This window comes from Aquarana catesbeiana, linkage group LG03 (assembly GCF_042186555.1).
Source record: "Aquarana catesbeiana isolate 2022-GZ linkage group LG03, ASM4218655v1, whole genome shotgun sequence".
Classification (NCBI taxonomy): domain Eukaryota; kingdom Metazoa; phylum Chordata; class Amphibia; order Anura; family Ranidae; genus Aquarana; species Aquarana catesbeiana.
This window is the reverse complement of record NC_133326.1, coordinates 577,829,642-577,842,585: the sequence shown is the minus strand read 5'-3', so window position 1 is coordinate 577,842,585 and position 12,944 is coordinate 577,829,642. Positions and strand designations below refer to the sequence as shown.

General features: G+C 42.6%; 1 protein-coding gene across 4 annotated transcripts in view; it reads left to right on the top strand.

Moving 5' to 3' along the window:
• SCUBE1 (signal peptide, CUB domain and EGF like domain containing 1) overlaps window positions 1-12,944 on the top strand; it is a 461,934-nt gene that overhangs the window by 270,244 nt on the left and 178,746 nt on the right. For all 4 annotated transcript variants that reach the window (XM_073621953.1, XM_073621951.1, XM_073621952.1 and 1 more), the window contains exon 6: window positions 4,495-4,611. In XM_073621953.1, the coding sequence (XP_073478054.1) occupies window positions 4,495-4,611 (117 nt within the window). The remainder of the gene's footprint in view (window positions 1-4,494; window positions 4,612-12,944) is intronic.

Genomic DNA, 12,944 nt, shown 5'->3' with positions numbered 1-12,944 from the left:
GTCCAGTCGCAATATTCCCAATGCACACATTCCTAAAATGGCTGTTTAGTATTGATGGGTGCTGCAGTGACCACATGCTGGGAACCATCGACACAAATTACATACAAAGGCAATGTTTCAGAGCCACGCATGGCCTCTTCGTCAGGCAAGTGTAACCAGCCTGATGAAGGGACCCCGTGTGTGGCTCCAAAACGTTTGAGAAATCCTTGGTGTGTTGGTGACGTTTCTTTGCATGTCTGAACCAGCATCTCATTCCTTAAATGAGGTGGTGACCCTGGTGATGCCCGAATAAAGATGGTGTGGTATTTCTGATGAGAAAACTAGATAAATGCATTGTCATAGAGAGTACTGTGATCTCTGAGAGAGGTAGTAAATACATAAAAGTGTTACACTTTTTTATTACTTGGTGTGTATGCACTATAAATTCACCTTTCGTAACATGTTACACCCATATTCAGGATGTAACATGTTATGAAAGGACCAGCCCCCGCTCCCCCGCTTTGAGGCTCTGCCCGGCCTCGTCACTCATTCATAATGTTCTGTGAATGGAAAACTACAAGTTCTGGCAGCCTTAGAAGCTGTCGGTTTGTAGTGCTCAATAAACTACCACGCAATGCTTTACAGGCTCCTACAACAAAAAATGGATATTTCTTTTTTTTTTTCAAAAGGTGAACTTATCCTTTAACATGAAAAAATGCCTTTTTAAATAATTATAGGACACAACAGTAAAAGATTCTACTAGCTTCTTTACTAATTGACTTGATGGGAGTTCACCTTGGAACACAATATAAATAAAGTCTAAATAAGTAGTACATTTCATTAGTAAGGGATTTGCAGTAATCATTAACATTTCAGGCTGGTTTAACTTAAAAGCCCATACCAAATAGTTGTAATAAACAAAATTAAGACATATCTTTATTTCTCCTAACAGTGTTTTACACTAGTGAGATATCCTTAGCATGCCACTTTTCTGGTTTCAACCTCTCCCCATTCATCTTAATGACCTGCATTTGTATTTAGACTTCATATCTAAAATACTGATCCAGATTTGCTATGACAGGTATGCACTAAGCCCCGGGTGTGTAATAATTACTGATCTTACCTTAGATATCCTTAGCCTTTGATATCAAGGAACATGCATTAGCTTAGGCAATATTTTTGTTTAAACAGAAAAAAAAGCATCCACTGATATACAAATTAAGTTCAATAAATGTACCCTGACCCGCACATATGTGTAGGTAGTGCCAACTAAAACAAAGTATATGTTTGGCTGCTGTAAATCATTTCCCTTTGATAAGCTTTAGTTGACTTAATTTGTGAACTCATCCTAAATGTTCTCGACAAGCCATAAATAGGCTTTAAAATAAGCCCTTATTCATACCTGTAGATGTAGAAACTGGAGAGCAATTCATCCTTACAAGAGAATCCGTGGGGTAACCCAATTGGGTCTTAAAGGATAAATTGCTCCACAGTGCTTGCAGCTATAAAGTCAGTGAGGGCTTATTTTAAAGTCCTGTTTGATGTGAAGGTCAGCAGAAGGAACCAGTGAGAGCTACAGGGCACCAGAGATCAACAGCCCTGGAAGTTTGGGGGGGTGATTTCCCTGGAATAGCTAAGTGTTCTGTGGTGTAGGCGCTAGTAGAGGTATTTACTCTCTTCTATTACAGGTACAGGTTTCTAGGCACCCTTATTATGGTAACAGTGTCATTTAAAGAATCTTTTAGCTTCTAGATAGATAGAAATTGGATACTGAAAGATCTCAACAGTTTTGCAATTGGTAATGGTAAGAGAGTTTGCCTTTGCCGGAGTTCTACTCTTGCATAGAGAAGGAAGATCTAATTAAATATATTTAATTTGTACATGACTGCCAAATGAGGACTACTTAGTATGTGTTCCTTCTGGGCATCAAGTGATCTTTGGGATTAGGCATACTAGTAGTATATTAGGCCAAATTGCATAATACACGGGAGTGTTTTCACCTCTGGCGGCCACTTTGTGATATGGCAGGTCAAGATCAATGCTGGCTCTAACAGTGATTTACTTTGATATAAACACCCATTTCTTATGTGCTAATAAAATTGTCAGAAGCAAAGCCAATTAGGAGTAATGATGCTTTTCTGTAGATAATGCTGCAAGAACTATCTGATCTTCAGTATCAGGCACTATCTTCTGACACCAACGTCAGTTAGTGCACAGTTAACAAGAATCAATGTACCCATTCTCCATTTATTGTTTTTATAGTTTGCAGTACAGTTTGTTCATCAGTGGCATTAACACTGATGGCACAGTTATTTGGTACAGGAAGGAGAGGACACCCCTCCTGAAAGTTATAGTATTAACCCTTTTGCATTTTTTACAAATTTAGAACAAGAAAATTTTACAGAAAACTGTTAAAATTCATTCCCTGGCATTTGCAGTTTACAACTTTTCAATGCTGCTGGCTCCTGATCTCAGTTCTGCTTCCCTGAATTTCTGATGGGAGAGAAGGAAGGGAATGCCTTGCCAACCTAGGAGACCCAACTTTAGTCACTGCATGCAAGGGTGTCTCAATAGGATGCTGCAAGAGAAAGGAGCCACCCTGGAAAAGGAAACCCGGGGCACGTGTCATGGCACCAGCTTAATCAGGAATATAGGCAAAGATTAAAAGATAAAGAAATGGCATATTCAGTAAGTGATGAGGATTTAAAATCACTTTAATAAGGTTTGTCCTTTTTTTAAAAAAAAACGTTACACTGTAAAACACAAAAAACACTCAAGAAACCATATATGAGATCAAGTATTTCCTATCCTATTTTTAAATCCAGGTGTATTTTATGTTCAGAAGGGAAGTTGAAGGGTCATTGAATCAAAATAGTATTTTAGGTATTAGTAGAAGGGAGTCAGCCTCTGGATTCTGAGATCTCCCTGCCATAATTCCTGTCCACCTGAAAGTTGTGGGTGTTCCCATCTGTCTATGTGTTGTCTAGCGCCTTCTGTTACATTCTCCATAGCATAATACAAATTAACAATCCAGCAGAGATGATGGGAGCCCTATCCTATTGGATACAGCAGGTGTACAGACCCAGAAACTCAACACAGGGATGGTTGGAACGCTTTAAAATGGGCACAGCAGGTGTGCAGACCCAGGTACTCGGCAGAGGGATCGTGGGAACTCCTCATTATGGGCACCATAAGTGTGCAGGCCCAGAAATAGTGGGAATCCCTCTTAGTGGGCACAGCAGGTGTGCAGACCCAGGAATTCAACATGGGGTTAGTGGGAACTCCTCATAATGGATACAGCAGGCGTGCAAATACCAGAGACACTGCACAGGGATGGTTGGAACCATTCATAATGACCATAACAGGAATTCAGCACAGGGATGATGGGTACTCCCACTTATAATGTGCACAGCAGATGTGCAGACCCACAAACTCAGTACATCAATGGTGGAAACAGTAGGTGTGCAGACCCAAGAACTTGATGCGGGGAGTGCGGGAGCTTATCATAATGGACACCTCAGATGTGCAGTCCCAGAAACTCAGTGCGGGGATAGTGGAAACTCCTCATAATGGGCACAGCAGCTGTGTGGAACCAGGAACTCACAAATAGATCTCAACTAATGTTTTCTGGACTCCACGGTCAGCATAATTGGACACTATGGCATACCTACAGTGCCTTGAAAAAGTATTCATATCCCTTGAAATTTTCCAAATTTTGTCATGTTACAACCAAAAACGTAAATGTATTTTATTGGGATTTTATGTGATCGACCAACACAAATTAACACATAATTGTGAAGTGGAAGGAAAATTAGATTTGTTCACTAAGGGGTATGAATACTTTCTCAAGGCACTGCATCTCCTAATGTGTTCTCCTTCTGCAATTCCACATCCCTTCTACCCCCAGTAACTGGCTGTGGGCAATAGTCATTTCTTCAAGGGAGTGTTCTCCTGAGATCCATGGCATGCTGAGATTCTACACTGAGCAGCACGTGTGTGGCTTAGTGTACAAATGGAGGAATAATGCTAGCAGGAGCTTTTAATGGAGAAATTAGAGTCAATTCTGCAATAAACTCTACTTCTAGCAATTTTCTGAATAAAGACTTTAGTTCTGCTATACTCTTTCCAGCATCTACCAATCTCTGAAATATCAGTTTTCAGTGGAGCGACCCTTTTAATTTTGAATAGCACTCCCACCATGTGTTTTTTCCTTATACAAAAGTAGTACCCTACAGCCTGAGGTCTGTTATCTCTATTTTACCAATACCGTCATCTGCCAGGATAGCTTTCTGTTATACTTTATTGCCTTATGTGAAGGTACTAACTTTTCCTCCCTTTAAAATGTCTTAATGTCCTTAAGCAAAGCAAACATGGAGCACGTTGCCTGGAAATGCAATGGAGCAGTTTGTCATGTGCTCAAACGAAGCGTTATAGTACAAGGCTGATTTTGTAGTATTTTTTTTTAATGAACATTTCTGTTTATATTTGCATATGTATTTTTCTGGGCCTATGTAGTAACTTGTAACTATGGAAATGGAGGCTGTCAGCACACCTGCGATGACACAGAAACAGGCCCCGTGTGTGGTTGCCACCAGAAATACGCTCTTCACTCCGATGGCAGAACCTGCATTGGTAAGTTCACTTCTCGCCCTCATTCAACAGAATCAGTTTGCACTTGTGCAGTATCGTGTTATTAATACCAAATTACCTTTGTTGTATGATAAGGACAGATGTGAAGGTTGTGTTTGCAAAAATAATTGATTGATATATATATATATATATATATATATATATATATATATATATATATATATATATATATATATATATATATATATATATATATATATATATATATATATATATATATATATATATGGGTTTTTTTTTGCTGTTAACTTGCATGTGTGTATTTACACCTTGGAAGAAGCACACGTGTAAGTAGGGCAGACCGTACTACTCAAAAAATTGTCAAAGATATCTTATATCTTCACAGTTGCTGGACAATGGAGTAAAAACTTGGTGGGATATTATCTCTCTCTTTTCTTGGTTTTGTTATATTAACAGTGTGATGATGAGATGCATCAGTCCATGACAGTCGATCTTAAGTCAGACTTTAGCAGCCCTTATTGGACCTAAATTCAGGAACATGGCTGGGCAGCTGTTACTTCTGTGTGTGCCTTGAAAAAGTCACATTTTTTCCTATGGAGATACTGGCCTCTACATAGGAGTAAATAGGCTTTTTCAAAGAATGCGCACAAGAAATTTCCCAAAACTACAGGTACACTTTAAAACCCAACTTAGCTTTGTGTTAACAACTGAATTATTTATGCCCTGTTGTATGTGGGGTAAAACAAAACTGTAAATGCACTACATACCTGACACCTAACATAATTCTACCCCTTCTTGTAAGCCTAGGCTATCATGGACACACCTTCTGAGCTCAGGGTCCTCATGATTGTTGGGCTTGTGTTATGCTGTATAGAGTGTCATTTAGAAAGCATTGAAAACCATCCCACCTCATGACATTGGAGATGTGAGAGACCGCGTTAGTCGGCCAAGTGACTAAAAACAATGCCTTCCTCTGTGGCTGATATCTGAACAGTTGTTTAGGTAGATGGAGATTGAGTAACAATGCAGAGCTAGAGGCTAATCTATAATTCTATATAATTATTAATACAATAAAAAAAATACGGAGAAACTTTCAAAATATGAAAGTCCCGTAAAGAATTTCTCGTAGGTAAAACTATGCATTAATAACCTGAACTACTTCCTCAGTGAAATTATTTTATACTTTACCTTTGTTAGTGTGTTATTATGTGCTGTTGACTATCTGTGACTTGAGAAAGGGCTGTACTAGATTCTAAACTGTTGTCATTTGGAAATACTCTGTATTGGATATTACTCCTATTAACCTGTTGCCGACAACGTAACACATATGTGCGACAGCAAAAAGGCTGGGCCTTATCAACCCCATGCTACAGCAAGTCACAATGATTATGTGATCGGGAAGTTTGTCCTGCCTTTCACCATTGTGAGACACTTAAAGGCCACCAGGAAGGGTTTAAATGGTCAGTCCATACGCCAGCTCTGTTTTCGTTTTCAAATGTTGGAGACTTAACCACCTAATTCTTCCTTTCAGCTCACAGGGACGGTAATCGTGAGATCTCTGAGCTACCTACTATGGCCTTGCCAAAGAAGTCCCACTCTTCTTCTACGATTATAAAGTATTTTTTATTAAGGAAAATGCAACAGCAGGAGTAGAATAGACCCAGTGAAGGTGGTAACACCTCCAATTCCACGACTAACTGGAACAGAGCCATTAGCTATGGCAGTGAGATCAACCTTCATGTTTATAGCTTCTCTCCACTTTCCTGTTACAGGAGCTATGCAGGGTGCCTGTGTGACTGTTCAGTCCTTTAGGCACCAGAGAGACCCTTTTATGCAATGCAAGACTATGTGTCCACACTTGTACTGAGGCTGTTTCTCAGTTCTGCCAGCTCAGAGTTCTGTAGTTTGAGAGCAGATAGAAGTATTTCCACTGTATTTTAAAACCTGTCCTATCCAAAATCAGTTATAGATAGTAACATACAGCATTTACAGGACTATAAAGTAAAAAGCTAAGAGACTTCAACGGGCTTTAGGGAACCAGCTTGTGATTCTGCCTACCACCCATTGCTTATTACTGCAATTACAGTTTGGGGCAGATTGACCTTTAGACTACATGCACAGGGACGTAAATAGGCGTAAAATATGCCTAGTGTAAAAAAACACATAATTTTCCTGTGGCAAGGGAGCAACAGGTGAAGAGTTGCAGCCAGTCATAGAATTGAATGGTTGTTCGTCCCTGCTTGCATGTAAATGACAATGCTTTGGAATTTAACCACACGTGCATGTACGATGTATTTTACCAAAAGCAAAAGTGTTGCATTTGGGAAATTAGGTTGTACATGAATACAGGGGCAAACATCCATTCCACTTCTATGGCCGGTTGTATGCCCCAGGTTCAACTCCCCCCCTGCAGCCAAGGTGAGAATAATATTTTTTTTTTCAATTGAAGTTATGTTTGATAGAAATAATAGTTACTTCATCTATACAGACAAAATGTAAAGGAGAACGAACACCAGACACCCTCCTCAACCCCCCCAAGTCCTCACTATACTTGCCTCCAGGGTTCTCAAGCTGTCCGCACCCCTGCAGCTGGTCCAGCGGTCCAGGGATTTGAATTCCCTGCCTTTCTCCCACTTCACAGTGATGGCACTGACCAAACAAAATCAATCTGCATCATTCCAGAAGTGCTGAAGGAGAAGAGCAGGGATTTCAGTTCCCTATACCGCTGGAGCAGCTGCAGGGTGTGCGGACAGTTTGGCAACCCCAGAGGTAGCTATAGCGGGGGCTAGGGAGTGGCAAGGGTGTCCGGTATTAGTTCAACCTGACATTTTTTCTGTAAAGGTGAACTAACCCTTTGAGGAACATATTTTAAAGCTAACTGAATTACAGGGGTCTTTTTTATGATGAAGAAAAGGAATGTGTGTGTTGCCTATGGCAACCTGTCTGACTGCTGCTGTCTTTTTTTCAATGCAGGTTGGTTGCTAAGGCCAGGTTGCTGTTGGCAGCACAATTAATTATTCTTTCCAAGATATTTTATAAACATATTGGGGATTAACTAAAAATTTTCCACATTCCATTTCAGCAAGTTATTTATTTGTACGTTTGACACTGGCCCAAGTTTCAGTCAACGTGTTAATGACAGTGCTACACTGTAATTCAATTGTCTGCAGCTTACCGCTCCTGATTATAACATTATAACGAGCTGTACTACTGTACAGATTCCATAGTAATTAGAGGTCCAATAAACACACAGCTGTACCACTTCCCAGAACGCAGCTCATTAACGGACTGCAGACTCACGATTGCAGAACACCAAGCTGGCGTGAGAGAAGCATAAGTTCTGAGAAGTGGTGAAATGAGGGGAAGTATGGTATATCAACAGGGATGGGCTTTGGTTTTTTTGTTGCAAAATTATAGTAAGATATCTCTGCTCTGAGGCGAACTGTAGCGAAACTGCTCATTAAGATGATCAGTGGATTCAGAAGAATTTGTATGTAAATCAAAATCTTGATTTTTCCTGTAATAGTTTTTAACTTTCAGTGGCCCTTTCAACAATTTTGCAAGGCTGTACTTGAGCTCCACTCTAGTGACTTTGCCTGTTGCAGTCACAAGGACATATTTCTTCAGTCTCCTCTCCCTTCCAGTGATCAGTCACAACGTGAGAGGCTGCGGGGGGCTCATATGTGTCAGACCTTTGAGAACAAAGCCAACAACTGCACAGGCACCAGGCTTTACATGATTGTGATCTCACTGAACAAGCGTCCCAATATGTTACACCCTAAATAGGTGTAGTTAGACTGCAGGGAAAGTCTTGTGGTCCCTCTAGTAGTGGACCCTCAACAGCATTGCCAGTATACTGTATATGGAACCGAGGCTGGTGACAACAGTAGCTCACTGAAAAATCATCACAGAAGAAAGTGATGATCTGTTCCCCCAAATAGCAGCAAATAACTGCTAGGTATTGCTTCTTGCCATATTATACCCCAAATGGAGCCCTTTTTAGATTCTCCAGATTTAATTTATGCATAAAGTCAGTAAAATGTTTTCTCTCTCTATGTAATTCCTTTCAGGTCTCTAATGACTTGATAGATCAGACTGCTTCTCCTGTGACTCTGAGGACAGCATTTAGAGGCTGACCTCGGCCTAAAGGAATCCATATATAAACACTGTAATACAACCAGGCAGTGGAAATGTAATTTTTTGATTAATGACAGCAAGGACATTAACTCTTGTTACAGTTTTGGTGGTAGTCATGTCGCTCCCACGGCAGTCACATGTGCCTTAGTTGTCTTATTTATCAGTGTGTCTTGGGCAATGACTGCTTTTAAAAGTATGTGTTGTCAAGTTTATCATTTTTATTTTCCATACGCCATTGTAAGAGGGAAGTAAAAATGTAACAATTGTTATTGTGGTAACACTGTATTATCGAAGGCAGCTTTTTTTTCATACAATCTTCTAAAGAAAGGGCTATAAGCAAACATGGCATGGTCCTTTGAGATATATTATTTATTTTCTGGGCTCACACAGACAATGCAAAGTACAGTAACACAAAGCAGTCAACCTAATTTAATTTTTACTGTTACATAAGTGAAAGATGAATCTAAAAGGCAGAATACCATACACGCACAGTATATCAGAGCAATCAGTCATTCAGAATGCACTTTGCATGATCTAAATTTAACTAAAATGAGATTGGCTGCTGAGCATAGCTGCCCTTATTATACTGAACAAATGCATATTAAGAGAGAGGTTCCATATTATGAGGCATCCTAAACAACAAAGGGATGTGGGTCCCAATATTTTTTCTAGTGGGGCTTAATGTTACATTGAAGGAGGGAAGCAGGTAGCCCCATTTCTTTAAGAGTAGAAAACCCTTGTCTATCTGCCAATGGAACATATTAAACTTAATTCAAACATTTTCTCTAATGGTTCCCCTAGGTCTCATGGGCGTGGTTCCTGTGGCGATTTGGGGTGGTATTTCTACCTTCTTAGGACCCAGAGCGGCTGCTGTCCCTGCTTCTCAGTGCATGGGGAATGCCAGCACCGCAGTGTACGTCCTGAGCTCTGGTCTGCAAGCCGCATGGTGGCAGTCGGCTTGTTTTCCCTGCTAAACAGCATGGCTGGAGTGTGCAGTGGAAGAGGGGAAGCTGTGTGCATGGAGGGGCGGAACTTATGTTTTCCAAGCTGGCCCACAGGAAGTACCCGGTGGGGTCACTTCCGGGGCGTGTGACATCAGCGGGCGCTGGAGACACTAGCTCCTTTCTCTAAAACGGTGCGAACTGGGAGGCTGGTGTTTAAAAAAGTGAAACCCGGCAGAGGCTGCAGACCACTACAGGGGCAGGATGGACTCCTCTGCAATACCTGCACAGGCAGTGGAAGTAGGCCCTAACACCGGCACCTCACAGGTAAGCCTGAAGTATGTTTTACTTGCATTTCCTGTGAGTGTTTTCCCCCTTGTAACAAGTAGGGACTAGGTGATGGGGGCACATTTTTCCTTTCCTCCTGCACGGGGTGTTATGGAGTGTATGTGACATAAAATTCATAGGGGTCATTTGTTCTCTTGCAGGCCAAGACTCGGGACAAGGCCCAAGTGGAGCCACCAAGAAGGAAATGTGCGGTTTGCGGAAACAAATTGAGCTCCTCATGGAGCAAAGCAGTTTGCCGCACCTGTATAGACAGCCTAGTTAAGGATGACCCGGTAGTCTCCTGTCAGAAAATGCTGACTTCTGTTAGAGATGAGCTTGCATCTAAGTTTAGCTCGTTTAAAACTCTGATTGATAAGATTCAAGTTCCCTCAGAGGGTCCATCTCCTGTTAGGACTTCAGCCGGTCCTAGTGCTCCACAGGAGAGGGCGAAGAGTGAAGACTCTGAGGCTGAAGCCGGATTTACCCATTCTTCTCCAGAAGAAGGTATTTTTCCCTCTCCTCTTTCGTGCAGTGGGGTTTTTTGCCGATTCTTCAGCAGAGTCAGTAAGAATGACAGCTAGGACCTTGGCCTTAGTGAATTCGGCCAGAAGAAGCCTATGGCTTAAAACCTGGTCAGGCGACACTGCCTCAAAGTTACGCCTATGTGGTCTTCCCTTAACAAGCAATCATCTTTTTGCCCCAGGTCTGCAAGAGGCGCTAAAACGCACGGCCGATAGAAAAAAGGCCTTTCCAGAGAATAAGAAAAACCCGACAGCCAGAAAGTTTTTTCGTGGTCAAAGTAGGCAGCAAGGTCCTAGAAAAAGGGACAATAGGCCCAAAAAGCATTGGACAGGGCACAAGGGCAGAGGTAGAGGGGACATCTTGTTTAACCCTCCTCAGCAACCCGCCAAGCAACGGTGACGCGTGTCTTTTAGTGGGAGGAAGATTGAGGGCTTTTCTCCCACAGTGGGCAGCAGTCACCTCAAGTCCATTCATCCTGGACCTAGTGACCAATGGGTACAGGCTGAAATTTTCTTGCCAGCCACCAGAGCGATTATTGGTCACCTTTCCTCCCCAAGATCAGGTCAAAGCGAGGGCCCTGGGTCTCCAAATTGGAGACTTGATAGATCAAAAAGTCTTGATCCTGGTTCCCCGGTTGGATCAGGGCCAGGGGTTTTTTCTCCCATATATTTGTTGTCAGAAAAATATCAGTTTATCCTGAACCTCCGGTCTCTGAACCGTTCGATCAGGTACAAGCACTTTCGTATGGAGACGGTTTTTTCAATCAAAAACCTGCTTTACCCAAACTGCTTCATGGCCACTTTGGATTTGAGGGATGCCTGTCTACACATCCCTATTCATCCAGCCTTCCAAAGATTCTTGAGATTAGCAGTCAAGATGGGAACAGAGATTCGGCACTTTTAATTTCAAGCCCTCCCCTCCGAAGGTGTTGGGGGAGGTGTTGGCTCCGTTAAGGTTAAAGGCGATAACTATTTTCCCTTACATGGGTGACCCCCTAGTGGTGGCGGAGTCATGCCAAAAGTTATTAGCGGATCTCCAGACCGTACAGGACTTCCTTCAATCTCTAGGCTGGTTAATAAACAGAAGTCTTCCTTAATTCCGGTGTTCTGTGGAGAAGTGCCCCCCTGTCGAATAGTGCCCGTGCATGAGCAGGACGGAGCCACACTTCGGCTGATTTGCCAATTAGCTGAAGTGACGTGACCAGGGCACAAGCTCACATCGTAGGAGGCATCTCTTGACGAGAGATCCCATTTCACAGCCACAATTGAAGCTTATACAAACAGCGGGGGGAAACCGTAGTTCTCACATTGTGCCTCGCTGTTGCGGGGCAGCTTTATAGTGTGCTGGTGGAATGGTTTTGTCTGTGTTGCAGGGCAGGTTTGCTGTGTTGAACGGCCAGTTGCCTGTGTGAAAGGGCGGGTTGCAACACAGACAAAAGGGAAGTGAGGGAAGTTTCAAAAGCAGTGGGTCTGATGACCTCTTGGTTTCCTGCAGTGCAATAGGCAAGATTTCATCAATGCCCATTACAGCTGATTCTGCTAAGGAACTGGGACAGAGACGCAAGTTCCCTGGAATCAAGGGTCTTGTTACCCTCCAGGGTAAAAAGAAGCTTGTGGTGGTGAAGGACGCACCTCCACCTAACCATGGTCTACCATGGTCCATTCCGATATCCCAGAGGATCACAATGGATGCGAGTTCCTGGGGATGGGAAGCCCATCTCAGCAACACAATGAGAATGGTCCTCAAGGGAAGCTTCATCAAATCAGAGAGAGCTTCTAGCAGTTCAGAGAGCCTTGCAGGCATTTTAGACAGAAATCAGGGGTCACAATCTCCAGATTCTATCCGACAATATCGCTACTGTTGTGTACCTCAACAAACAGGGAGGTACGAGGAGTCGGACACTTCAATCTATCACCCAGGAGATTTTATCATGGGCAGAAGGGAATTTAGCCTCAATTACAGCAGTGCACCTGAAGGGGACACAAAACTGTCTGGCAGATTATTTCAGCCGCTACCGGGTATGTCGAGACAATTGGTCCTGAAATCTTTGCGGGTCTAACCGACAGATGGGGATGTCCCAAAGCGGACCTGTTCGCAGATCAGAAGAATTGCAAGACAGAGAAGTTCTTTTCTTTGAACCCAGCGGATCAATCATTGGGGATCAATGCTCTGGTGAATCCATGGCCATTCGGCCTCTGTTACGCCTTCCCGCCAATCAGGCTAATTCCGGAAGTCCTCTGGAAGTTTCTTCTGGAAGAAACTGATCTTGTCCCAATAGCCCCTTTTTGGCCCAAGAGGCCATGGTTTTCCCTGTTGCAGACTCTGGTCTCAGAGCCTCCACTGAGTCTTCCGAAGAGACAAGACTTATTATCGTATGGTCTAGTGTCGCACCCACAGGTGGTTCCCTTAAGCTTGACGGCCTGGTAT